At 36.5% G+C, this 27,927-nt stretch overlaps 1 protein-coding gene across 9 annotated transcripts in view; it reads left to right on the forward strand.

The window, feature by feature from the left end:
* LOC128676450 (CUGBP Elav-like family member 2) overlaps positions 1-27,927 on the forward strand; it is a 335,766-nt gene that overhangs the window by 173,692 nt on the left and 134,147 nt on the right. For 3 of the 9 annotated variants that reach the window (XM_053756566.2, XM_053756565.1, XM_053756567.1), the window contains one exon: positions 25,976-26,390. The exons of 5 other annotated variants lie outside the window; for them this stretch is intronic. In XM_053756566.2, coding sequence (XP_053612541.1) covers positions 26,260-26,390 — 131 coding nt within the window. In that variant the 5' untranslated portion in view covers positions 25,976-26,259. Of the gene's footprint in view, positions 1-25,975; positions 26,391-27,927 lie in introns of those variants that run through there. One more of the 9 variants, XM_053756575.1, reaches the window with a different exon arrangement.

Below are 27,927 nucleotides of genomic sequence, written 5' to 3' on the forward strand. Positions count from 1 at the left end.
AACACGGCTCTAAAGGACTTTTTATAGTAGCGAACGCTTTGCAAATGATGAATATTGTGTTACTCCGCTGTCGCTCGCATCTGTGAGCACAGGCGAGAATCTCAGATCGCGTATTATTGCGCGCGTCAATCGCTATGCCTCACTCCTCACGAGCGCGGAGTTCTTACGAGTTTGAGTTGGGATGTTTGCGGCGATCGTAAACTTGATTAAGACGTAATTGCTGGCGTCGGACAAGTCACTTCATCGAGTTATATAGTTGGTATACAATATCGATAATAAAGATATCGATACTATGCTTTAAATACTAGTCGCAATATCGATACAAATAGTCAGTTTGATCTTAAATTGAAATGAGCAGGACGTCTGAGACGACGAAGTGATGACAGAGACGCTGACCGAATGGTGGCCTAGAATAGAGGAAAGAAGTGTCGGAAGTCCAGCAGTGGGTTGAGCAGATGATGACACTGAAGTCGCAAGTCATACATATATTGGACTAACACAGGATAAATAAGATTGGCATAAAAAGAAGAGCGGTCCATGCTTAACATGCTCAGAAAAAGGCTGAGTTAATAATGATGATGGCTAATTTTTAACAAATAAAAATCAGACAGGATTTGCTTGAACTAGAGTACATCAACGTCGAGCATACTAACTCAACGATTCTAAAACAGCCTATTACTGTGTATTGTTTATCGTATAAAGAACTATTAAGAGCTATAGTATCGATCGTTTTATCTTCTATCAGTATCATTCTGGCTATCAATAGATTTTATGCACTCTAATTACCTATTTATTGATAATGTTAGTTCTGTTTTGACGTTGAATATCGATAGTAAAACTATCGACAGTGTTGCAACACTAATTAATACAAGTGACTTTATTGAGTGATGAGTCGACTGTAGAGGCCAGTGGTCGAGAGTGTGAGGTCGTAAACTTGCTAACATGCGTGGTTTAATGTTCACTTAGTTTTTATGTGGCGTGTTGTTCCGCCCTATAATAGTACCAATCTGTCCTTCCAGGTGCGTCTAGGCGACTAAAGGGCACAGCCATAATAACTGAAAGGCAACAATAGCATTCCCAAAAAGGGTTGAAGGCAGCCAGAAAGTTGGAAAATCATAGCCCAATGGTGGCCAATATAAGAATAGCAATTTGATTGAAATTTAAGTCCAAAACGTCTGCCAATTTATTATATAACTAGATGTTGCCCGGGGCTTTGCTCTCGTGGGAATTTTGAGATAAAATATAACCTATAGCAATCTCGGATAATGTACCTTTCTAATGGTGAAAGAATTTTTGAAATCGGTTCGGTAGTTTCGGAGATTACCCCCAAAAAACATACAAACTCACAAACTCTTACTTCTTTATAATAACAGTGTACGCGTCGTAAGGTTTACTTTCGTCTGCTTAGTTCCGGGGTTGGGAATTATTAAAATACACGTCTTTCCTTGACACTGTTTATTGCGAACTGACTTTGATTTCTACAAACATGCAGTTATAAGGCTCGCCCGTATCTATGCATAGGTACTTATACATACATTGACAATATTGTGCTTGAATAGCGGAAATAGGCGCAACATGCCGCCCCCCTAAAAACGAAGTTTTTAATTACAGTTCCGAATGACAAGCCTTATTCTTATATCTCATCTATACATAACATGAAATTATCTTAACTTGCTTAATATAAACTAAAATCATACAGAAATACGAGTAAAATAAAACCACAAATTGTATGCATTAAATTTCCAACAAAAATCTCACTCGCATCGTTAACTAACATTTTATTATTAAACTACCATCAATATGAAATAATACATCAACCATTTCATAGGAAACTAAAGGCCTATGCAAAACTACTTATAGAAAAAATGTGCCTCGAACAAGTAAACAACATTAAGGAGCTATCACACTTACACAATACCAGATTTTTTCAAATACAAGTCTGAGTTCTTAGAAATTTAACCTTTTGAACAAAATTAAATGTTTTACAGTATGACACTTCCACTTTGACACTCTGCACTCTTTGACACTTAACACTTTTTTTTTATTCATTTATAGGAAGTTCACATATTTTTGACACTGAACGTTTGATTATTTTACCGCCCGTTCTAATACTATATACGCGACATATATTGTCTTCTCCTGGATGTTTATCCGTGATACGACCCAGTACCCATTTACAAGGTGGAAGATTTTCTTCTTTTAGCACAACGATGTCGCCAACTTGAAATTCCTTGTTTTGCTTAAACCACTTGGGCCTTTGTTGCAACCGTGACAAATACTCAGTCTGCCATTTACGCCAAAAGTTTTGCACCAATCTTTGTGAGTGTTGCCATCTCGATAAACGATTCCAATTGACATCCTTCAAATCTGGGTCAGGCACGTTCATGGGAGCTTCTCCTACGAGGAAATGTCCAGGGGTAAGTACATCCAAATTTTCTGCATCTGAGTCGTCGATGGGACATAATGGCCTAGAATTTAGGCATGCTTCAATTTGACATAGGGTGGTAGTCATTTCTTCAAAGGTTAAGTTCATGTTCAAGATTCTTCTTAAATGGTGTTTTATAGACTTCACCCCCGCCTCCCATAACCCGCCAAAATTTGGACTTAATGGAGGGTTGTAATGCCACTTTGTTCCATCGTCCGCTAATAAAGTTATAAGATTCTCTGGCATCTCAAGCTTGCTCTCGTTCCACATCTCTTGCAGCCGTTTGCCCGCGCCAACGAAATTTGTACCCCTATCACTCCAGATATGTCCACATCTACCTCTTCTCGCCACAAAACGTTTAAAGGCCCCTAAAAAGGAGTCTGTAGTTAAATCTCCGACCAGCTCGAGATGAACTGCCTTCGTTGACATACATATGAAAATGCAGATGTAGCCTTTTTCACATCTACTGCCTCTGCCTTTGGAACGTAATATTTGAAGAGGTCCAGCGAAATCTACACCGGAGTTATAAAAAGGACGTGCAGGCGACACTCTTTGTTTAGGTAAATCTCCCATCATTTGGCCACGAATTGTGTCTCTTTGTTTTGCACATATAAAACACTTCTGGATAGTCGTTGATACCAAAGTCTTAAGTCGGGTGATCCAGAAACGCGATCTTATGTAATTCATGGTAAGTTGTATTCCTCCGTGTAATGTTCTTTTATGAGCATCTAACACTATTAGTTTAGCTAAAGGGTTCGCTCTACTCATTATCATCGGATGTTTTCTGTTTTCAGGTATATCAGCATGTCGTAATCTACCTCCTACTCTTAGGATATTCCTGTCATCAAGGAAAGGGTTTAAATTTTTAATCTTACTTCTTCTTTCTATAGCTTTCCCTTGCTTCAAATAATTAATCTCGTTTCTGAACTCTTTATCTTGTACTATTCTAACACAATCTTCTAAACTTGTGCTTAATTCTTCCGGTGTAATAATATTGCTTTGTGACTCATTTTCATATTTTTTAAATCTCAGAAATCTTTTGCAATAGTTAATGGACTTGATCAGTTCCGTCAAATCTTCAAACTCTTCGAATTGGGTAAGTATTGTCTTTTCTTCATTTTCTTGTTCAATAATTTTCGTGTTTACATTAATCTGTTTTTTCTTTTCCAGGTCTACATCTCCATCTTCAACTTGACGCATATCTATTTCTTCTTTCTTTAACCACACTGGTCCTTCCCACCAAAGCTCATTCTCCTCTAATTCTGTCAAAACCATTCCTCTTGAGGCTAGGTCTGCAGGGTTATCTTGGGATTGGACGTGAAACCATTTAGTTCCAATATTATCCAAAATAGTCACCACTCGATTTCTTACAAAAGTTTGCCATCTTCCGGGATCTCCGCGCAGCCAGGACAAGACAATCGTGGAGTCTGTCCAAGCGTAGATACGTCCGATAGGTATGCGCATGGCTTCACTAATATGTTTTAGAAGCTTGGATAGCAAGACAGCTCCGCACAATTCCAACCTGGGGAGTGAGAGCGGTTTGAGAGGAGCAACACGAGTTCTTGCGGCTATTAATTCTGTTTGGATTTGCCCTTCTTCAGTCTTTACTCTAAGATATGCCACGGCCCCATAAGCTTTCATGGAGGCATCGCAGAAGCCATGTACCGATACGTCAGGTAAGTTTTCATTTGTTGTGTGTATCCATCTTTTTATCTCAATTCTTTGTAAATTTTCTAAGCTGTGTCTAATTTCTAACCATTTTCCTTGTATTTCAGGTGACAAAGCTTCATCCCAGGTAACACGTTCCAACCATAATCTTTGCAGCAGTAATTTGGCAGGAAGCAACGCAGGTGCCAACCAGCCAAGAGGATCGAAGATGTAATGTATTTCGGCGAGTATGCTCCGTTTAGTGGTTCTTTCAGATTGTGGAGGTAAGTTGCTATTATATTTCAGCTTGTCCTCATGGAGATTCCAGGACAGACCTAGAGCACGGACGATCCCGCCATGTAAATCAACTGTCACCTTTGTACTTATATCTTTAGGATTGAACTCTTTCAACACATCCATGCTGTTGGACGACCACTTTTGCAGTATAAAGCCTCCCTTTCTAAGTATATTTGAAATATCACGGGCCACTTCTATTGCCTTTTCGACAGAATCTTGTCCGGACATCAAGTCGTCCATCCAAAAATCCGACTTGATAGCTTTAGCTGCTTCTGGGTATGCGTCGCCTTCATCTTTGGCTATTTGCTGGAGCGTTCTAACTGCTAGGTAAGGGGCAGATGCAGTTCCAAAGGTTACCGTAAGTAGTCGATAGGCTTTAACTGGAGATTTTACATCGCTTCGCCATAATATTCTTTGGTATTCAGCATCTTCTGGCGTAACAAGCACTTGGCGATACATCTTCTGTACATCTGCAATGTATGCAACCTTTTTCATTCGAAATCTCATAACTAACGATCTCATGTCTTCTTGAAGTTGAGGTCCAACCATCAAATCATCATTTAAAGTGACTGCGTTGGAGTCTTGCGATGACGCATTGAAAACAATTCTTACCTTTGTTGTCTCACTGGAGTCTTTAATTACAGCGTGATGAGGCAGGTAAACTGAAGGCTTCTCTATTTCATCCTCAGGTACTTCTTCCATATGCTTTAACGTGATATATTCTTCGATAACTTCGTTGTATGCCTTTCTTTGTTCACCATTCTTCTCTAAGCGCCTTTCCATTTGCTGTAGTCTCTTTCTTGCTATTTCTTTTGTATTTCCATTTATTGTTCTTGGAGGTTCTGTCTTCAAGGGTAACTTTACTACATATCTTCCATCGTTGTTTCTTTGATAAGTCTCTTCATATATTTTCTCACATAATGCTTCTTCTTTAGTTAGTTTCTTACTATCATTGCTATCTATTTCCCACAACTTATATAATATCTCGTCTTCGTCTATTTGATGGTGCATAACTGTCATTGCTTCTTCTGAAGTGTAGCTGCGAATTTGTCCGAAGAGAATCCACCCGAGACTTGTTTCTTGAGCACAGGGGGTGCCTGGAGGTCCCTTGATAAAATTGTTTCTTAAGATTTGAGCATACACTCCTACGCCTAACAGTAAATCTATCCTCCCTGGTTGGTTGAAACTTGGATCTGCCAGAGTGAGGTTAGCTAAATGAGGCCAGGCGTGTGATTGGTATCCGAACGATTTGTTTGGTAGCTTCGAAGTCAAGCGTGTAGGCAAGACATATGCCTTCACGGCAAGTAGGAATTTGTCATCGTATCTTGACAGAAGTTGAAATTGTACCTCATGTTGAACTTCTGCTTGGGTGGTTCCTACCCCAGTTATAGTTCCTCGCGCTGTTGTCTTCTTTAATCTAAGTAGTTGTGTCGCCCTTTCCGAAATAAAACTTGCTTGGGATCCTTGATCTATTAAGGCGCGCAACGTGATCGTTCGGCTTCCACCATCTCTTACAGGTATCAATGCTGTCGCTAGTAATGTTGTGGACTTTATCTTTGTCATATGTGAAGATATTATAGTTTTCACTTCAATGGGTTCGCTTTCTTCTATTACAGGATTCTGCTGAGGAACTTGATGGAGTAGCGTGTGGTGGCGTCTTCTACATTCTTTACATAACACCCTTAATCGACATCTCCTAGCAGAATGGCCCGGAACCAAACAGTTGAAACATAAGTTCTTTTCTTTTGCTATCTTGCTTCTATCTTCAGTGCTGAGTGAAGTAAATTCTTTGCAATGGCAAAGCTTATGGTCTTCGTTACATACTACACAGGTTTTAGCTGGTGCAGGTGCGGATACATGGAATGCTTTTTCTTTTACAGGTTTACTCTCTTTTATTGCAGGCGCTAATGATGATGTAATCAACTCCAAGGTACGAAATTTAGCTTCTAAGAAGTTCTTTAACTCTTGCCAGGTAGGTAGCCTTTCAGAATCTGGTTTGTAGATATGATCTTCCCAAAGTTTACGTGTTTCTAGATCTAGTTTCTGTGTAACCATGTAGATGATAATCGGATCCCACGATTCTGTAGATACTTGCAGGTTGCCAAGACTATTGAGACATTCAGCAGTTGTGTCTACCAAGTTTTTAATCTGGGCTGCCATCGGAGTGGTAAGTTTCTTTAAATTAAATAATCTTTTCAAAAGAGAGTTGATAATAAGGCGTTTGTTTCCATACCGTTGTTTCAGAATTTCCCATGCCTGTTCATAGTTGTTTTCGGTAACGGTTATGTGTTTCAGCAGTGCTTCGGCTTCTCCAGCTATGCTCGTCTTTAAATAGTGCAGCTTTTGAACTTTTGTTAAAGCGGTGTTTTGATGTATCAGCGATGTGAACAAATCATTGAAGGTTGGCCATTCTTCATATTGACCAGCAAAAGTCGGAAGTTTAATCCAGGGAAGCTTTACTTGTGGGACTGTAGCTTGATCAGATAAGTGGGTTTCCTTCGATTGTATAAACGTCATCATTGTATCTTTCAAGTCACCAATAGTACATAGGTATAATTCTTCCATTAAGTAATATTGTTCTTTGGAAAAATATGGAATACTTTCACGATTTTCCTTCGGTACAGCTTTAATTAGTGCTTGATGATATGATTTGAACGATTGCCAGTCTTCTTCAATGGATTTTAGTCGCGCTTCAATGTATCCCTTAGTCCGACGCTGTTGGGGGCATTTCTTCATATTTATCTGTGCTTTCTTTATCACATTAGCCTTTTCTTCTAATAAACTTAACAATTCTTCACTTGAAAGACTCATCTTGAAAAATTAATAAAGTTGTCACTTAACTTCAAAATAATTGTTACAATGTGTTAGCTCCTTTATAATATTTCTTAATGAGGAATGCCGTCCGTCTTTGTTCGCTTATCTTGGGTCGTCGCAGGTAAATCTTCTGGAGTCCGGCTCGATGTCGACCAAATGTACGCGTCGTAAGGTTTACTTTCGTCTGCTTAGTTCCGGGGTTGGGAATTATTAAAATACACGTCTTTCCTTGACACTGTTTATTGCGAACTGACTTTGATTTCTACAAACATGCAGTTATAAGGCTCGCCCGTATCTATGCATAGGTACTTATACATACATTGACAATATTGTGCTTGAATAGCGGAAATAGGCGCAACAAACAGTATATAGATAACAAATGCGTATTCTTTTATTAATAATAGCGATGAACAAGTGTCTAATGAATGTCTGCACCACACTACCACGGCGAATTCGGCATACGTTGCTGGTTATTTATTGCAGTAAATAAAAGCAATCACACAAATTACGCAGTGTTCGTGGATTAGCGTCTACATGTGTCTGAGTGCGACGTTACTGTGAAGACCGAGTTAGCTTCGTAATTTAAATAAAAACCGAACAATCAACTGGGACAGCTCAACTTTGCTACCTATTGGCCGATATCGATCGAGCTCCGATAGAGGTCGTTAGTTAAATGGGGGAATTAACTGCCCGATAACAGAGCTAGTCTGTGGGAATAGACTGCACAGTCTATTTCCACGAACTCGATCTGTTCCGATTCGAAAGTTGACAAAATTTAATTATAATAATAAAATTTTTAGTATGAGTACACAATCGAGCCGTGTTTTTAACTCAAAATGTATATATCAAAAAATATATATGTAATGTATGTATGTGCTACTAAATAAAATAAAATTAAAATATATTGTTCTCGGCATAGAATATTGTTTTGCTGGCGTGTGTTTGCGCCTCAGAATAGGACCACTCCATATCCTCCCGGTCATGTGACTAGGGAACACATAGGCTAGGAAGCTGATAGGTAAAAATAGCATTCCCAAGGAGGACAATCGTCAGGCAAGCAGCCGTTTGTAAAATCACAGACGAATTTATAAAATTTTAAGGTTACTTTTACATTTATTGATTACCCGGGCTTCACGGGGTCACAGCCCCGAACTCAACAGGACCATGCAGAGATTAGAGAGAGACAGAATATCAATTTGCTAAATATAAAATTAGCGAACAGAAACCTAGAAGTTCGCAACGAAAGGTTTTTTCCGGTCAAATGAATGGATTATGGAATTTTAATTACAATGCCTTTAATTAAGGGGGAGGTTGCCGAGCGGACGCGCTCTTTGCTTCAGCGGTTAAGGGCCAGCATCCAGTACAGCGGAGAAAAGAGTTATAGCAGTTACATTTCGTTCTCCCTTTATCTACTCATCAACTAGCCGTATTTGGGTCTAAACTTTTGGTTGAAATATTCGGTCCTTTATAATTTACGGTTAATGGTTCACTATTAAGCCATGATAATATGGCGCTGTAAATTCATGCTAATAATACTTATGCATCACTATTCATGATATTAGTATGCGTCATAAAGTATATATGTAGTAATAATTACCGTATGCTAACGAAAGGCATTCACAACATATGATAGAAAACCCCCCCGCACACAGATTTATGTAACTAAATCTGTGCCCTCCCATGTTAAAAATGTTACGATATTTATAGTGATTTTACGTTACATATTTGTATGAAAATGGACTAACATAGAAATCACTCCACAAACAAGAATAATGTTCATTTAAATGAATGAAAATTGTTGGTATTATATCTCTGCTTTGGTGGTGGCAGCCCCTTAACGTGGTGGGTGCTCATCGGCCCTGCTCTCTGCTTCCACGTTATTCCTAATTCCTCGCTGCCCTTTACTGTACAATTAACGATTACATTTTAACTTTTTAAAGATTTTTGTTTCTACCATTATTGCCTTTTAAACTCCCGTTTAAGATTTAGAAAATTAATCTTAAATTAATTATTAATTTAAATTAATTGTTCATTGGTGGTAGGGCTACAAGGTATATAACAGATTTTATGTGTTACACATTCTTCTTCATAGTCGTATTCCACATGACTGAGGGTCGTAGTCATTACGTGGAATGAAACACGCACACAACAACTTTCTTGGGATTATTAATGGAGTGGTTTGCCATTGCCTTCTCCATTTCACACACAAGTTAATAATAATCAACCAGTGTGCAGGTTTCCTCACGATGTTTTCCTTCACCGGAAGCAAGTGGTGTTCTATGAAAACTACTATACATGAGTCAGATTGGTATACAAACTAATGTCGCACGAGTAGGATTCGAACCTGGGAACTTTCGATCCACAGGCGGACGTCTTAACCATTACACCACCACAGCTTCACACATATGAATATGTTATATTTATTAAGGTGATTTGAGCCGCTGTTACATACTTGTTATGTACCTCCATAATGTAACGCCTATTTCCCGTGAGTATAGGTTTTTTTCTTTCGTTCCCAAAACTGCGTGATAATGTAACAATAATAAGTGATATTAAAAAAAGTGTAACAACAAACTTACTCAAATTGCCTACATGTTTTTTTTGTTATATCGTCTAGGTATGTTCATGTCTCCAGTGAATCACACGTTAGTACAGTAGGGCCCATACGACTCGGAACCTTTTCTTCCCTCCGCGTACAATTAATGTTCACATTTGTCTAACGAGCTGCAATAAAACATAAATCTAAGTGAATTAGCCGGCTGTTACTACTAATTGTGACCACGACGTAAATTCCACGTGGTAAACTATTTTACAACGTCACGGTATCACCGATTCCGGTGTCCATTTATACCACACTAGATGTTGCCCGGGGCTTCGCTCCCGTGGGAATTTTGATATAAAATATAGCTTATAGCAATCTTGGATAATGTAGTTTTCTTATGATGAAATAATTTTTGAAATCGGTTCGGTAGTTTCGGAGATTACCCGCCTAAAACATACAAACTCACAAACGCTTAACTCTTTATAATAATAGTATAGATTGTTCCAATAACATAGGTAGGTATTTATTGTGGGATGAAAAAATCAAAACATGATAATTTTATTATTGTTCATTTCTATATACCTAAAAAATGTAGTTGAAACGGGTAATACGAGTATATTCTTCAGATCAATATGGCGGTTCTGGCCGATCCGCAAAATTTTCTAACATTATCACTGATAATGTAAATGGCTGGTAGTGATATTTTAGGGCGGGAGGGAACAAAACGATATTGACTTTAACGCCACATACTTAAAAACAATACTATTACAACTTTGATATTCTAAAATCAAAAGTAAAATTTAACAATCGTAAACAATGTAGCGATTGCGGACAAAGTTGGCCGCGCTGTACGAACTGCATCTCCCGAGGGTCGATATAGTGTTTCCCGCTGTAAAATTGTAATTAATATCCCTTTGGTGTATTAGAAATAGAAATAAATTTATTCATAACATACTAATATACATCACAATACAACTTTGTGTATTTGACATGGAATACAATTGGTACTTTCCAATTAGTCAAATCAAATACTTTTTATCTAATTTCAAAAACAAAATTTTATATGGTGCAGTGATGTGTTGTGACGTCACTGGTTTTGGAGTCAAAAAGCAATTCTCATATACTTTGTGCGACCGAAAATATAGTAAATCTCGTAATCAATAAACATGATCAATTATAGCGACATTTAATTATTGTATTTGGTTATTTAAATATCTATATTTTATACACAGTGAAGTATACGGTTAACGGTTACGGTTTTTTTTTTTTAATTTGAAACAGCAACATTTATAATTCAAATTCCCATCGAGAGCAAAGCCATTGGAACACAACTAAGTGGTTCACTAGCGATTTGCCATTTGTGCGAATAAAATCTCCCGGGGTTGTAACCCCAACAAAACTGTAATTAATACCGCCATTTAAATAACGGGTAGTCATCAAGAGCAAATATGTAGTGTGGCCTGGGGTGCTTAAAACAATAGACTGTAGTTTTCTGCCCCAGAGTTCTATTATGTTCGCTTTTTCTGTCAGAATTAGTTGAGAAACTTGAAGTTATATTTGTCTAATAATTATTTTAAATCTAAATAAATAATAAATAAATAAATATATTAGGACAAATCACACAGATTGAGCTAGCCCCAAAGTAAGTTCGAGACTTGTGTTATGGGATACTAACTCTACGATACTTTTATAACAAATACATATATAGATAAACATCCAAGACCCGGGCCAATCAGAAAAAGATCATTTTCCATCATGACCCGACCGGGGATCGAACCCGGGACCTCTCGGTTCAGTGGCAAGAACTTTACCACAGCGCCACCGAGGTCGTCTGAATTATATCGAGAAAATGGTTGTAAATAAGAAATGAAGTCCAAAGTCCCAAATTCTTGATTGATGTCATTTGTCATGTTCTTTCTTTCTCTCGTCTCCGCATTTATCCGATTGCGTTGGGGACTGTGTCGCTACGAAACCCAGGATCATCATAAATAATAATGAATTAAAAGAAATTGATCATGACACTCAGGGACACGCACCTTGAAAACTTTGACAGTTCTGCTGTGATTTTACGACTAGCAGTCGATCAGTTAATACCTTCAGAATGTTATTATTACCTTTCCGCTATCAAGTGTTTTAATCCTTCAGTCGCCTCGTAAGACATCTACAAGAGGATACAGAGTGGTCCAATTGTAAGGGCGGGAACCACACGTCACTAGTGTATATGTACAAAGTATAACATAATCATGTTGAGCAATGTCTGCGGGACTCTCGCGGCATGAAATAGGATTCAAAACTTGCTGCCCGTGATTGAGTTTGGAGTTAGTTCGGGACACAGTTTGATACCATGGTAATTTAAGCCAGATTTTGATGGCTGCTATACACTTTCGACGGGCTACACGGACGCGGATGTAAACCATCGTACATTGCTTGGTATGAATGCTAGCTTTGTAACAACGCAGGGAATATTCAGCCATGTATATGCGAGTTCACTTCGACTCTTTGCATCGCCGATAGTTTAATATTTCGCATGGTTTGTAGGCGTTTATTTATGTTTGTACATGTGTACTGTCTGATTGATACCATGCTAATTTACACCAGCGTTTAATGGCCGACACTGTCGATGAACTACTCGAATACGTATGTTAATCAACGTACATTACTTAATATCATTGCGATGTTAGTAACAACGTAACGAAAAATCGCGAATTCTTCGCAGTTAGTATAATTTGGGATGATTTCTAAATTTGTGTCTATTCTTTATTTATGGTCAAATTATCTTTTAAAAATAACTGGTAATTTCGATTCATTTTAAAAGAATGAATTACTGTTCTAGAATTACGTATGTTAATTGAATATGAAAAATTAAATTATATTTATAATAATTAACTACTTTAGTATTTTTGTTACATAATCTCATTAAGTGCCTATGTTTCAGTCTACTCAATTACGTAAATAAATTGGTCTTACTTTTACTTACAATAAATTGCGTAAATGGAATCTCTTTTCATTCGCTATTTTATTTACAAGCTTTTATTTCACCTGCTATGTTTACTTGTCTGTCTGTAATGAAATCTTGCAAATTAGATTTCACCTACTTCCAGTTCCTGACCTACAGAGTTGAAATTTCCCACGTCGCTTCAGTTTCCATGACAAGCATGCTGATTACAATAAGCATGACCATGGTGCATCCAGGCTCGGCTCCCAACGAAAGAACTCCTCAACGGTTTACAGCACTGACATGGGTTTTAAATGCCACAAGTTCTCTTTGACCACAATAAAAGATTGTAGCAAAAATGACATTTTGTAAAAAAAATTGTTTGTATAGATAAGAGCTAATAAATACAAATTAAATAAAGATCCAATGGATATATGAATTTGTGAGCATTACAATTTTAAATACATTTTATCACAAGGGAAACATAATAAGGATAAAATTATTAAGGATATACTATATAAGGATACACATGCAGCAAATTTATATTTAACTGGCGACTCGTCCCAGCTTCGGTCGGGTAAAACCATAATAAAATTTCCACTTAAACCTTCCTCAAGAATCACACTATCTATTGGGTACAAAAATCCGTCCAATAGTTTTCGAGTTTATCGCGTTTAGGCGTGACTTCTTGTTATAACGTGTACAAATTTAAAAATATCAATTTGTTCATAATTTCAAAGCGGGTGAAGGTGTAAAGAAAAATTAAGCTAGTGTTTTAATTAGAAAAATAATAATTTGAACAGATGGGTTCAGGATTCGTCGCAGGGTTGCCCCGGCAGCTTTAATTAAAAACGCGGGAATTTCTGTTGAAATTTAGTGAAGATCGGCTAATGAATGCTCCGGCTTTGAAAATGGCGATTCTGCATAGAGAATCTTGATGGTATAAAATACATAATTTCTTTGTCATGTCGTATGACTAGGGAACACAGAGGCTAGGAAGCTGAGCATTCCCAAGGAGGACAATCGTCAGGCAAGCAGCCGGTTGTAAAATCACAGTCGAATTTATAAAATTTTAAGGTTACTTTTACATTTATTGATTACCCGGGCTTCGCGGGGTCACAGCCCCGAACTCAACAGGACCATGCGGAGATTAGAGATATATATATATATACTACCCTTACACATCGGTTATTAATCTTGTAGTTTTAGATTGGATATCGCCGGCGAAGGTCGATGGAGCCACCATTTGTTACGCATCTCCACTGGTGTTGTTATCACGTACATTGTGGTCGAGTTGAACGGCGAGTGGACTGGCGAGTGATTAAACTGAACGGCGAGTGGACTGACGAGTGATTAAACTGAACGGCGAGTGGACTGGCGAGTGATTAAACTGAACGGCGAGTGGACTGACGAGTGATTAAACTGAACGGCGAGTGGACTGACGAGTGATTAAACTGAACGGCGAGTGGACTGGCGAGTGATTAAACTGAACGGCGAGTGGACGGTGAAACTATCGTTACTTTTAATTTGATGCCTACGAAAAATATAAATGCTCTATATTATCATTGTATTTGCTTAATAGTCCTTTTGAAAACAGTTGAGGTAAAACCTAGCCTTGTCGACATCAAACGAGATCTATCTCAAATTGCTTATTCTCAAGTTTGCATTTGTTCGCAGCTTCATAATGTAAGGTATATTATTATTTAAAGGTTAAAATTCAAATTCAAAATTCAAATAATTTATTCTTAAATTAGACCCTCACAGGCACTTTTACATATAAATTTTTATATTAATAGTAATTTCTCACAAGCTACAAACTACTGGAATTTCGGAACGACCACTGTTGAGAAGAAAAGCCGAAAGAAAGAGTAAATGAAGTCATTGAGTAGACAAAGCGTGAAGATTTTACAAATAAATAAACAAATTTACTTTTGCATTTATAATATTAGTTAGGATAGGATTAGGATTTAGAATATTTAAGATTATGATAGATATTATTCTCATTAAAACACTGCAAAATTTATGATTTTCTTTTTCTTAATAAACCACTCAGTCATCTACTCGTCCTATCTACCAACAAAAGTATCGTCTGCGCTCGCGTTTTGTCTTTCAAATAGCATTAATTAATTTCTTAATGTTTTGGACGGTGGAATTTATTGGCAATTCGCCCTCGTCTTCGCTCACCTTCCATTTGTGCTGGGAAGATAAACAATGCTCGTTTTGCGAAAGTTTGTTTATTTTGCTGTGGTTGCAAGTATTAAGGGATTCGTGACCCAATGAAAAGTCATCAATGCAGCAATGCAGAGAGCTTAATATCTTACTCTTACTAATATTTGATTATTTTACCCTATATTATATTTGAATATTTGATTATTTTTACAAGGCAAAATATAACTATTTTGTGAATAACTATTCACAAAATAGTTATATTTTGCCTTGGCTTGTGCGTTTTGTCTCGTTCTATCAACGTCAAATATTTTAAAGTGGCAAAACACACTTTAGTTGCTTTAGCTTTTGTTGTGATTAACAGGGATAAAGTTTAATTTTATTACAATGTAATGTATAAGCTATATATAATACTATATTTTGCCCACAACTTCGTATGTGAGTAAAAATCCATTTCCCGTGGGAATTTCAGGAAATCCCTTATTAGTGCTCCCCTACACTGTTCTAGGAACCTATTCACCAAATTTCAGCTTTCTACGCCGAGTAGTTTCGGGCCTTGCGTTGCCTGTCAGTCAGTCAGTCAGTAACGCAAGATTTATATATATATATATAGATTTAGCTTTAAAATCATGTATCTTGTCTGGTTATATTTTGCGTTCGGTAATATTGGGATAATCTCTCGGGCTCATTTACGTCCGGTTCGGCGAGCATAGACTCCACTCGACCGGCTTGATTCACTTGCGATGTGATACGACTTGTCGAATATTACCGACCGAAGCGATTTTGGTTTCGGGAATTTATGTTCAGTCAACAACACATCGACCTGTCCTGAATAATTTTAAAATCAGTTCAACTGAGATCATTAATCCAATTACAGACATTACATTAAGATAATTCGCACTGCCTCACCGCACCCGGTACACCGTACAAATTCCAGTTATTAAAATCTTATTCAACCGTACAAGTCTGCACAGTGGACGAGTCTTAAATAAACTTTAAATCCAGCAATTAAGAAGTTCGATAAAATAACAGTCTCGTCTAAATCAGAATGTTAAATTTAAACCCGCTATTTGTATCGCGGCTAGGTGTGGGACGGGAATCTTATTAAAAGTTGGACATCCTTTAGTGTGATTTATTCCGCTGTCGCCCCTCTTGATTTTGTGTTAAATACATTGTTGGTGCGGTGCGGTGCAATGGTTAAGATGTGAACTGATGTTTCATTCCACTGCAAATACATAAGAAAAAAAGAAAGTAAATGCATTCTTAAAGCATGTTATAAAAAACATTTTTTTATTTTTTAAACTTTCTTTGACCTTAGCAGCGTCACAGCCTGCAACGAATTCTATAATAAATATATGGACGAAATACGCAGATTGAGTTAGCATTAAAGTAAATTCGAAACTTGTGTTATGGGATACTAACTCAAAGATACTATATTTAATAACATATAAATATATGACATATTTGAAACACAGCTTAATCTGCAAAAGTCTAAACTGAATCTCGAACTCTGACCTCACAGTAGCCGTCCGGCATGATGACCATTAAGCAACATTTATTTACATTTATACACCATACATTTAAATAATCATTCTCTTCCTTTGCCTTTAATAAATAAAATAATTATTCATTCATTCAAAGGTGTCAGAAGTCGTCAAAAATGTTTTAGCTACACGAAGTTAAAGGATATCTTCTCATGGCCGGCAGGTGTTCCAGCTGAAATTGTTTCTGCCGTGTGTAAATATTAGTTAATTAAGTGTAAACCGACTGAAATAATCAACTTGCCCGCACTTCGTTTAACTTAGAGACGAGTTTTATGAGCTGTGTCATATCAAATTTAAAGACTGCGTGGAAAGTGAATGATTATAGAGCTTTAAGAATTGAAACACTATTGCTTTTCTGATCAAAAGGCCCCAGGTTCGAGTCAGTTGGTCAATTTATGAATTAATTTAAATGGTAGTTCCATAGACCATCACTCGTTTAAGACTTGCACCGTGGTTATCGCTCCCACTCGACAATGTAAATTCATTGAAAAGTGAGCTTTAAGGCGACCTATGTAGACGCATTTTTCATTGACAAAACTAGAGCTGACATCGAGCGTTCCGCTTATTTGAACTGAGACAGTGGGGGTTAGTGCGAGTTAGCATTTCATCAATTGCATTACGCCATTGTAACGCAGCGGCAACCACACTGCAATGTCATTGGTTCGCTGCGTCTCACTTCGAATTGATTCGATGATGAGAAGTGAAATGCAAATCCGCACTAACACCCTCTGTTGATTTCTGTGATCTCAAACGCCACTTTTTGTGGTGGGAACGTCATTGTATGTTCGAGCTATTTCAGTGCCAACTTTAGTGAATTGATTTTGAAATAAAGAGGAGCATGTTATTTTAATAATGATTATATAAGAAGCATATATATTTTTTTTTTGCTGCATAAGAATTTCTATAGGCAATTTCATTGACATTTTTTTTACGACGAGACCTGAGAAAACCTAAATGGAATTTTGGCTTCATCAGCTAATAACATTTTCCCGTTATAACAAAATTTACGTAATTTACTAGATTTTCTTGCTCAGCAATACAAAAAAAAACATTTAGATATATAAAAGGGGTTAATTTTAATTACAGCATTTGATAACAAACATAGAACGGGTTAAAATAATAAAAACTTCCGAAACATGGGTTTTATTGCGACATAAAATATTTTATCCGCATATCAATTGGACGGTCGTCCTCAAAAGTGCGTTCCGTTACACGCTAAACCACCCAATTTTATTTTATGTCGATTCGCATGACAAATCTACCGCTCGCGTTCCGTTTTACGCAGTTAATTGTAAGTTATAGGCGCCGGTGTCGCTTGGTACTGCTTCACTGTATTAACTGCCTAGTATATTATAATTAATGTATCATAAATTGTCGCCTAATTTCCTAAATATCCCTATATATAATATAGTATGTTAAAGTTTTGTCAAATCATTCCGAGATCTTATGGTTAGAAGAAATTTAGAAAGAGCAATGCTTCCAATTGTTCTTTTTAAATTTTTTGTCAAATATTATTACTAGCTCTTTTATTTCACGAATAATAAGTGGAATGGTGACTTACAGATGAAATCAAATTCAGAACATGCAAAATGAACATATAATATAAACTGCTATATGTATAAAATATAACGATGTTATAACATTATGCCAAAAAGGTATCATCGCTGAAAATACAAACATTAGTCAGCCCCAGAAATTAGTTCGTAAAAAATATCATGTGTTCAAAACTGGTCTATAGTTTTCTTGGTCTCCGGCGCAAACCCACTCCTGTTGAGCCCCACAGCCCACACGACATAGTCTGGAAATTATTCAACAAATTAGTCAGCCGCGCCCAACGCGCGGAAACACAATTTCCCTCAGCTGTGTCATTTCCTTGCTCCGGCAGGATGCGGAGACGATGTCGACTCGCGGATAGCCGACTTTCTGTAAAACACAATAATAATTGTACACGACGACGAAAAACGACAGTGTCAAAGACGCGTAATTTATACTCATTCTATGTTCATTCTGGCGGCGGAATGTAAAATCAAATCCTTTTTTTATTTAAATTTTAGGTTTATTGATTACGCTAACCCTGGGTTTCGTAGCGTTATAGCTCCGACTGAAACAAAACAGCAATGAGAAAGAGAGAGAGAGATAAAGTATCTTGTACCCTATCTGTTATCATAGTATTTTGTGTCCAACTGCAGTTAGAGTTTTGTTGGCTCCGTCCCCGGATGTTTAAAAACTCGAGATTTACAGCCTCCTATGTCGTGTTATTCCTGTTCTGTTTTATGTAATTACTGCTAATTAATCCGCTTGTTCAAACTTAGTTTTGATGTCTCGTTTTATTTATTTATTTATTCATACAACTTATCATTACAGCTATACACCCAATGCGATAGTGCAGACTTATATACTATTAATTACAACACATAACAAATAAAGTGACAAATTCAGTGAATTCACAAGTGTCACATTTTTATTCACTCAAGGCGCACGAGATTATGTCGACTCGCTCATGGACCATATTAATGTGGCGGTCTACTCGAGATGAGTTCTAGGATTGATTTTAATTTTATACACGTGTTTAATTAGGTTGCTAACATGCTGGACTGGAAGCGTAAAAAAATACATTAAACGTGTTAGCCGTTTGCCTGACGGTCATGGAAATGATATTGTTGCATATCAACTCAAAATCAAATTCAAAATTCTTTGTTCAATTTAGGATGATATACATCACTTAGCAAGCTATCAAATATGTCTCAGAAGCTACGTACAATACCATGGAAGGATATTCGGTTACACCATAAATGAACTATGGATATAATATATTATTAGAATAACATACATTGATCAAGTACAAGTCTCGTTTGTAGTTGTGTGTTCAAAACGCGAAATTAAAAAGTAAATAAATAAACTTCATCGTATCAACTTTTCCGCAAATTAAAAAGAAAAATATGTGTAAAAAAAAATACAAAACCATTCTGTGGTATTACCAGCCAGTGGCATGAAAGTAATTGGCCACAAGCTCGACTGCCTTTTATCATAATAGCACATTAAAGATAATACATTAGCGTGATCGAACAGAGTATAATAACCATTGAGTCAGGCCATTGGCGAATAAAAATGAATGTTTATGAGAACTATTACATTATAACGGATTTAACTTTTCTATGTTAACTATTTAAACTTTATATAGGTGGACAATAGGTGGACTTAATGCTAAAATTATTCTTAAAGAATGATTTGCGAGAGTCATACTTGCGAATCCTATGAATTCTTACAATGTCTGTTCTTACTTTGAGCTTTTACAAAAATATGTTTATATATTTAGCTAGCATAAAAGTGCAGAGTATTTAGACAAATGACTCATATATTATGGCTTATTTTTAGATGACCACGATCTTTGAAAAGTGTATTTTAAAAGTCTAAACGGAAAGTAATAACTATGCTTCGAATGAGAATTCTTCGAATGGTGTCGAGATTTTTATTGATCCTGATTTTTGAGATCTCTTATCTCATGTTACTTCACATTGTATTTTACAAACCAAATACAAATCCTTGGACTTTTCAATTATTTTTAATTGTTTTTATTATAGACGTTCACTGTACGCATTAGCATTCGATTTACTGTTGACAACACCGGTCGACAATAAAAAAAAAACTCAATCGTGCCACCTTCCGTCCGGTGAACGAACTTATTTGTAATGTGGAAGTGACGTCATGTGTTGATGTCAGTGTCTATGCGTGACACTACGGTTTTTCGGTCGCATTCTGCTTTGCGATTTGGTGGCGTTCACCTTGAGCAATACTCTATTAAGTATAAATCAAATTGTTATTTTATTCAACTTAAATAATTAAATTATATTGACTGTAATGTTGAGTAATTAAAATTAAATTTATTAGTACCTAATTAGTGTATTGTGATAACGATTCCAGAATTAGTTTTAATAATTTTACAGTGCCATTTTAATGAGTAAATCATTGATTTATTTGCATTGGTTATTTTTCTTATACCCTATAATAAAACAATAGATATATAAAACATATATTAATAGTGAATGTTTTATTTTACATTACGTAACTTGAGAGTACTTTTGAAATGTGCTCCACGATTCGTCGACCTTTCGTGACAATCTCGATTCGGCTCTGCCAATAAAATATAAAAACCTTCGACTAATTTATGTTAACGTATACCAGCAAAGCAGGTAATTCGCAAGCTTACTGCGAAAGCTGAGTCTTTTTTAAGTTAAGATAATGCTATTTAGGGTTGCGGCTGAAAAACAATTTTGGAAAATTATTGTCATAATTTTTCTGGAATATCTGCGACTTCCTTCTATCTACGTTCTTTCTTGTATGTTTAGAATCGGCAACTATGTAAATTACTTCACATGCAATAAAAAATAATACATAAACAACACTCAACGGCCCACACTAAGCGATAAGCGTATACACAGAAACGCAGACAAATGTTTTTGATCACAGTTACAAATATTTGGCCACGCTGGGAATCGAACTCAGGACCTCCAGATAGCGGACACGCTTGGTGACCACTACATACGCCACGGAGGTCATCAACGTAACGTTTAATGGTCAACAAAGAATATTCTTCAATATATTCTATGTAAAATATAATAAATATACTATGTAATCCCTGAATTGTAGCAGGACCATAACCGTGGTTATTGAATGGGGATCAAAAGTTTTCGTATCAGAATACTTAACTATAACGTTCGAAATAACTTGAATCGAAGCAAGTTAACTCCCTAAAGAGCGACCACATTTTCGGCTAAGTTTAGATAGATGTGTTCGAGTTGGCTTACTATGTAGCTTAAACTATAATCATTAACAATGATAAGCGAAATATTTTAATTTTTTCAATATTATTCTTTAGATCCAGAGGCATTTGGTCTTAGATATTATGATAGTTGTATTCCTCATACCCTGGAGGATCGTGGCCATTTTTATCCTTCTTCATGGATGTAGTCATCAGACCACATCCCTATAAATACTTTTTCACGCATCATTGAACTATTCTTATTATACATCGAGAAGGACATAAATTTGGTCTTAGATATTATGATAGTTGTATTCCTCATACCCTGGAGGATCGTGGCCATTTTTATCCTTCTTCATGGATGTAGTCATCAGACCACATCCCTATAAATACTTTTTCACGCATCATTGAACTATTCTTATTATACATCGAGAAGGACATAAGGTACATTTAATCCCGAGAAATACCTTTATACCCTTGGGACATTCACACGGGCGAACTCGACTACTATAGGTATAATCTATTAAAGAATCAATGCGTTATAAAATAGTGTTGTGTCGTTATTTTATACAAATAATACATTATGAATTCTTTGCTAGATTATACTTAGATCTGTGTTCAAAAAAATTAATTCCATTACCGATTCAAAAGTTCGGACTATTCTCCCGTAACAGTTTCGGAGACCGGTGCCAAGTCGGGAGTCCCATTTGGTGCCAACTACTTACTTGTGTGTTTATTTGCATTCATTAGGCTGTTCCGGGGAAATTGCGTTACTTTTTCAAGATGGAATTTTCTGCTGAGTAGAAATTATGATCATTATTTTTTTCAAATGAAATACAATTACGTTCCCATATTTAGCTAGTTCTACATGTCGATAATAGGTACGTAGGTATGTAAAAAAATTATAGGAATCTATTGGTCTGTAACAACTGTTCACAGATTATTGTTTATTTGATATTCCTCGCAATGTATCGGATGCATTTGTCATACAACTTTCATATTCATACCCATATTTCTGATTTCTGGTAGTAAAATTATCTTTTGAACTGTAGTCTTATTTATGTAGTCATAACAATGTAAATATAAAACTTACAAATAGGAAACTAAGTACAAAGGTATTCACCTATTTCGATAGAAATTTCTCAGACCCGCGAAAAGAGTGCCTTCAATCACGCATAGAAAACTATTCCCAATTTAAAAATCGCACCGTCATAAAACATCTAATAGGCAGGCCTGACGTAATCTACTTGGATTGCACACCGCTTTAATGGAATAAATTAGATTAGCACATCAAAGACAACCGAATGTTTGTAGAGCGTGTGTTGTACACCACCTCATTTGACTATCAATATTTGGTCCTATTTACTTTTATTTGGGATAATTTAATTTTTAAATGCTTTTAAATTAGTCAGAGAACAAGAAAACTATACAAACGATGGACGAGTATAACCTTATAGAATATTTTAATGTAGCTTACTGGCCCAATCCAGCCGATCTCATATAAGCGAATGTCAGATTGAGGAGCAAGAGATGTCAGCGTTCTGCCTCGTTTCTTTTCGTGTATTTGTAATATGCACATCTCTGTCTTGTACGAACAAAAAGGAAGATATTATGATAGTGTCTATAGATTTTTCTGCCTGTGAAATTAATACAAGTCTCGGTATTTTGTCGGTGACAGACGAGCGGATAGACGAGGGTACAGTTTAACTTTCAAATTCCAACCAAACGAAAGTCAACCGCATCTTCTGTCGCACGTGCTGTCCAGTCCTAAGGACTTGAACGGAGCCAACGACATAGCGAGTGCTTAGTGCGATTTTACATCTCAGCATCGAGTCTATTCGCAGTTAGATGCAGCTAACCAATTACAAAGCGCCATTGTGACTCAACGACAAACACACAGCAAGGTGATTGGGCCGCTGCGTCTCACTTCGAATCGGTTCTATAGTGAGAAGTGAAATGTCAAAACGCACTTCGCCTTGTGGTGAACACCGTTTGAATAGCCATTCTGATTCGACAAGAAGAAGATCAGCAAGTCAAGTCACTTAGCAAGGTCGTCCTGCCTGGTTGATAAGCGGCGAATTAGCAGAGATTTAGGATAGCTTATTGTGCTGTTGTCTATACCCAAAAGTAGATGAATACAGTTTCGCAATTTAATCTTATTTATCACTTCTCGTAACAGCACGAGTTTGTTTTTCTTGTTCATTCAACGTTAGTCGTTATTACTATTATTATGATTCCTGGCGAAAGGCCAATAACATAACACAATGGGCTGCGTAATGTGTGCTGGCTGCATGTTTTTTTTTTTTTTTATTTCTTCCGATGCATATAATATATGTATGTGGAGTTGGTAAGTTTATGATGTCATCTACTGATGTATTTATTGTTCACACTAATATTCATTTTAACTACTTCGTCAAGTTAGAAATCATCAATATTTTTTTGCTTTGCGTTAAATACCTAATACCTAACACAAAATGCGCCAGCTACTTCTTCTGAGTGCCGTTCTCCTACGATTTCTTCTCCAATTCGCACGGTCATCGGCATCCCTAGTTGTCAGACCATTGGCACGCATATAATCCTTGACGGCATCAATCCATGAGATGAGATGTGTCTATTTGTTTCTTCTATCTCTGCGTTCAAAAACCAAAATCTAATCAAATTCAAGTAACACATCATTACACATTAAATAATTACACAGTATGAGGACATATTACTTATTTATTATTACCACAATTACTACCTACTAGGTACATACTTGAGGTTTTATAGACAATCTTCTCATGTATCGCAGTTTTAAACGACCATCATATTTTCGCGGTACATAAAAAATAGCGTGAGCATACTTCCACTATAGTTGTTAAACAAACTTGAGAAGTATAGAAGCCAACTACAACAAAATGTTGAAAACTTGGAGTGGTCAGATCAATTTCCTGTGAATAAACGATCAAGAATGAACTGTAGTGTAGGAAAGAAGAACCACTAGACTAGAATATTTTCTCACATAAGAGTCAAAAGTCTTACGTTTTCGATGTTGAGACCGAAACCGATTCTCATATAATCGAAATTCACTTCAGCAATTTTTTTTTTCATTTTTTTCCAATGGTTTTAATTTAAGCTAATTTTTAAACGATTAAGTCGACCGATCGATGCTTTCACTAGAACTTTTTAAAAGTGATTTTTTGTAATAGCAAAAGTGTAGTGAATATCGATTGCGTGAGAATCGGGCCCCTGCTGGCCTGGAAGCAAAAGAAAAACAACATCGAAGACTAAGGAATCTGCTTCTCTTCCCGTGCAGAAACAAGAGATTCTATGCGATGTCCTACCAACTTAGTCGACCTGAATTCCACCAATAAGTCCGCGGTACCTACCTACAGCTAAATGTAGCCATCGAGTTTCTCTAATTATGGCTCTTGAGTTTGACTCTGATCGTGAGGGATTTCCTCAAGATCAGAAAGAGTCATAATTCGAGAGAATTCAATAAAATACAATCTCGGTTTCGTCGTCTCCGTGTACCCAATCAATTTCAACAAGTTTTTTTTTTCTTTTACATTTTAAATTTTGTTGACATTGCCAGCTCTGTCGTTAACAAGCCCGTAATGGATAAAGACACGTTCTGTGTCCCACTGCTGGGCAAGAGACTCCCGCCGTTGTTTCCACTTAATCCTGTCTTGTGTTAAATCTTTCCAGTTTGTTAGATTTCTCCTATTTGTTATCCTATTCGCCATCTGGTTTTTGGTTTTCCCGGTTTGCGCTTATTGTTTATTTAAAATTACCAAAATAAAAATAGTAAACGTACAAAAAGTATCTTTATCTATATAATATATAATTCACTTAAAGTTTTATATCCCTACCATAAAGTTTTATTTATACCCTTTCGAATTGATGAATAAAAGATTCGATAAAGTATAAAGACGCTCTCATTGTTGTTAAATAAGCATTATTTTAAAATATAATTTTAGCTTTCATTTTAAGTAATTCATTAAGGCTATTATCTATATTGATCACGTCACGAATTCAACAAAATGTGTTAGTGTCACGCCTTAATTGTTTTATATAGCAACAAATCATCATAAGGCGTGACTTTGCTATGTGTTTTTGGCAGGTGCAGCAAATGTGTTTGAAGGGAACTAAATTTACTTGAAATCATATTACGTTAACATATCTTATTTATTATTGTAATATACCATGAAATAGATACGTTATGGATCTGACGAGCGCATTGTTGAATCTAAATTAATTAGAGATACACATATATTTCTTAATTGAAGGAAAAGTCGAAGCTCGGAAAGGGAAAGGAAAGTCACGAAGGGCATTCAATCGAAGGAGAAGGCAGGAGTTGTGTCGTAGGTTGTAGGAGGTAAAATTGATGTTAGAGGTTAGATGTAAATGGAGGCAGCTCCACCGGCAAGAACAACGTTCTTAAATACTTGATGTTTACACATAATATACTTATCTACACTTAGGTAGGAGAGATATTATTACAATTTAATGCATCAACTACTATCCGGAATTTCTAAATCCTTCGACCTACATTCGAACAAAAACCCATATCAATCGTCTATACTCGCGGGAGCTACAATCCCATAGTCAGACGTAAGCGTCTAACTTTTATTTCCTACTTTTCCCTCGATGATTAATGCCGAAATTTACGTTCGTGAAGGTACTCGTAACATGGTGAGGCTACCTATTCTAACTATTGTATAGTTTTTTATACTTTTGGATATTGTCGATATACCTAGACAGCGCAAAATTGCACACCACTTAGGTATAATAATATAATACACTCTAGAATACCAAAAAACCTAGAAATATCGCAAAGGCCAATTTAAAATAACCCATTCAACAGTATCTAAACAGTAACAGTGAAAAAAGTGAACAGTGAAAACTAGTGACCCCAAATCAAATGTAATGAAAAAATGCCCGAACCGGACAGGACGCTGACCTTTTAAAAAAGCAGTGCACAAACAAAATTTGAAATGCGCGTGTGTGTTAGTGTCAGGTGGTTATGAGGCGCGGGGGCATACACGCCCCCCGCCTCTTATCAGATAAGGCACCGTGGCAGTGAACAGACGCCGTCGGGTTTCCATCGTGACGAGGCTGCTGCAAGGCAACCCTCGGCCGCCGCCCGCCATGCTGCACTCCCTGAACGCGCTCGCCGGCAAGATATCTCCGGGCGGCGGCCTCGACACGAATGCGAACAGGCATTCGCAGCCGAACAAGAACCACAAGCCGAGTTCGCCGTCCTCGCCGTATTCGAAACCGTAAGTCCGATTTACTAACTATTCTTACATCGTGATATTCGAATTTTGAATCTATATCACTTGGTGTATATTCTGCAAGCGTTACAATCGCTCCCCGAACGTAGTTCTTAATTGGATACAACAAGAACTACTATTAACATGCGACTTTAGCAGAATCGATCGATTTTGAAATTCTTATCTTACTTTAGTTGCTGTAGCATCTACTGAGATAATGTTGAAGTTCAGACTTATCCGTTTTGAAACCCATATTATTTCTCATCTTCGTAAGTGGTTCACATTGTTTAAACTCGAGCGCAGTAATCTATTGTGATTATACCTACTGCAAGTTTTTTAGTTTATTCAAAATTGTACAGTTTCAATAGAATAATTAAGAAGAAATATAAAATTATGTTGTATTAAAGCCCTCATGTTAACTTAAGCCTTAGCCTGGACTTCAGCCCTTGCATCCAAGGCGTTTCGTCTTACCAATCACATCTTATTTATTCTCATGAAGCTATGACACTAGTAACTATAGATATGTGAATTCATCTTTAACGGCGAATTCGGGTTAATTTACTTTTAACATCGTCCTTTAAGCTATTGTATGTCGAAGAAAATAAATTTTTGTTATTTATTTTATTAGGTGTTATATGTGTTTTTCATCGTGACTTTACATTATAAGGGCTTTAATTATTATACCTGCCTGAATTTCTGTGATACAGTGATCTGATTTATAGCCTAGATCTAATTCTCTCGAAGATGTTCTAAAATCTTCAATAAACGTGCTTACATCTATTGGAATGAGGGAAACGAAGCCATCTTATCTGATAACAGTAAAGACTGTGTATAAAATAACCCGTGCAATTTTATCATTATAATTTTGGTAGTAATTTGTGTCATCACGTCTGATGAGTGGCTGTGTTTTGGTATTATCTATTTTATAATTTTTAGATGCTTTTCGAAATCATCAAAAAATATATTTTATTCAGAAATTACACATTCACAAGCAATACTTTTTATAGCCTGTATTAGTGTCACATTGCCGGGCTAAAGGAAATACATTAGGTCAGTTTTTTAATTGACAACACGATCTTTCTTTGCTTGATCATTCGACCCATACGCTTCTGTGCCTATTTTATTAATATCTGGTATCTCCCGTGTTACCAACAATTATGCTGTGTGGTTTCGGTATAACTATATTTTTACAAGAATACGTTTGGCAAGCCTGTTAGTTATAAGTAAGTGCGTGCCCTGACTTCACTCCCGTTAGAATTCTGAAATTCTTAATCATTTATTTAAGCGTGAATATATATAACGTTAGTACTAATAGAAATACTTATATTATATACTTTTAAATCAGACTGTTGAGATTGAGCATTCAAATTTGGACTAATTACTTTATATGGATGATTTAGACGATTATTATTAGTATTTTTATCAGTATCAACTGCAAATGTCAACTTACTTGGAACCTGTGTTATGTTAGCAGTCAAACCAAGACCACGTCATTTTGTATTGATAAAATTAACCAACCTTGCTGCGTCACTTTACTGAGTGT

This window comes from Plodia interpunctella, chromosome 16 (genome assembly GCF_027563975.2).
Source record: "Plodia interpunctella isolate USDA-ARS_2022_Savannah chromosome 16, ilPloInte3.2, whole genome shotgun sequence".
Classification (NCBI taxonomy): Eukaryota; Metazoa; Arthropoda; class Insecta; order Lepidoptera; family Pyralidae; genus Plodia; species Plodia interpunctella.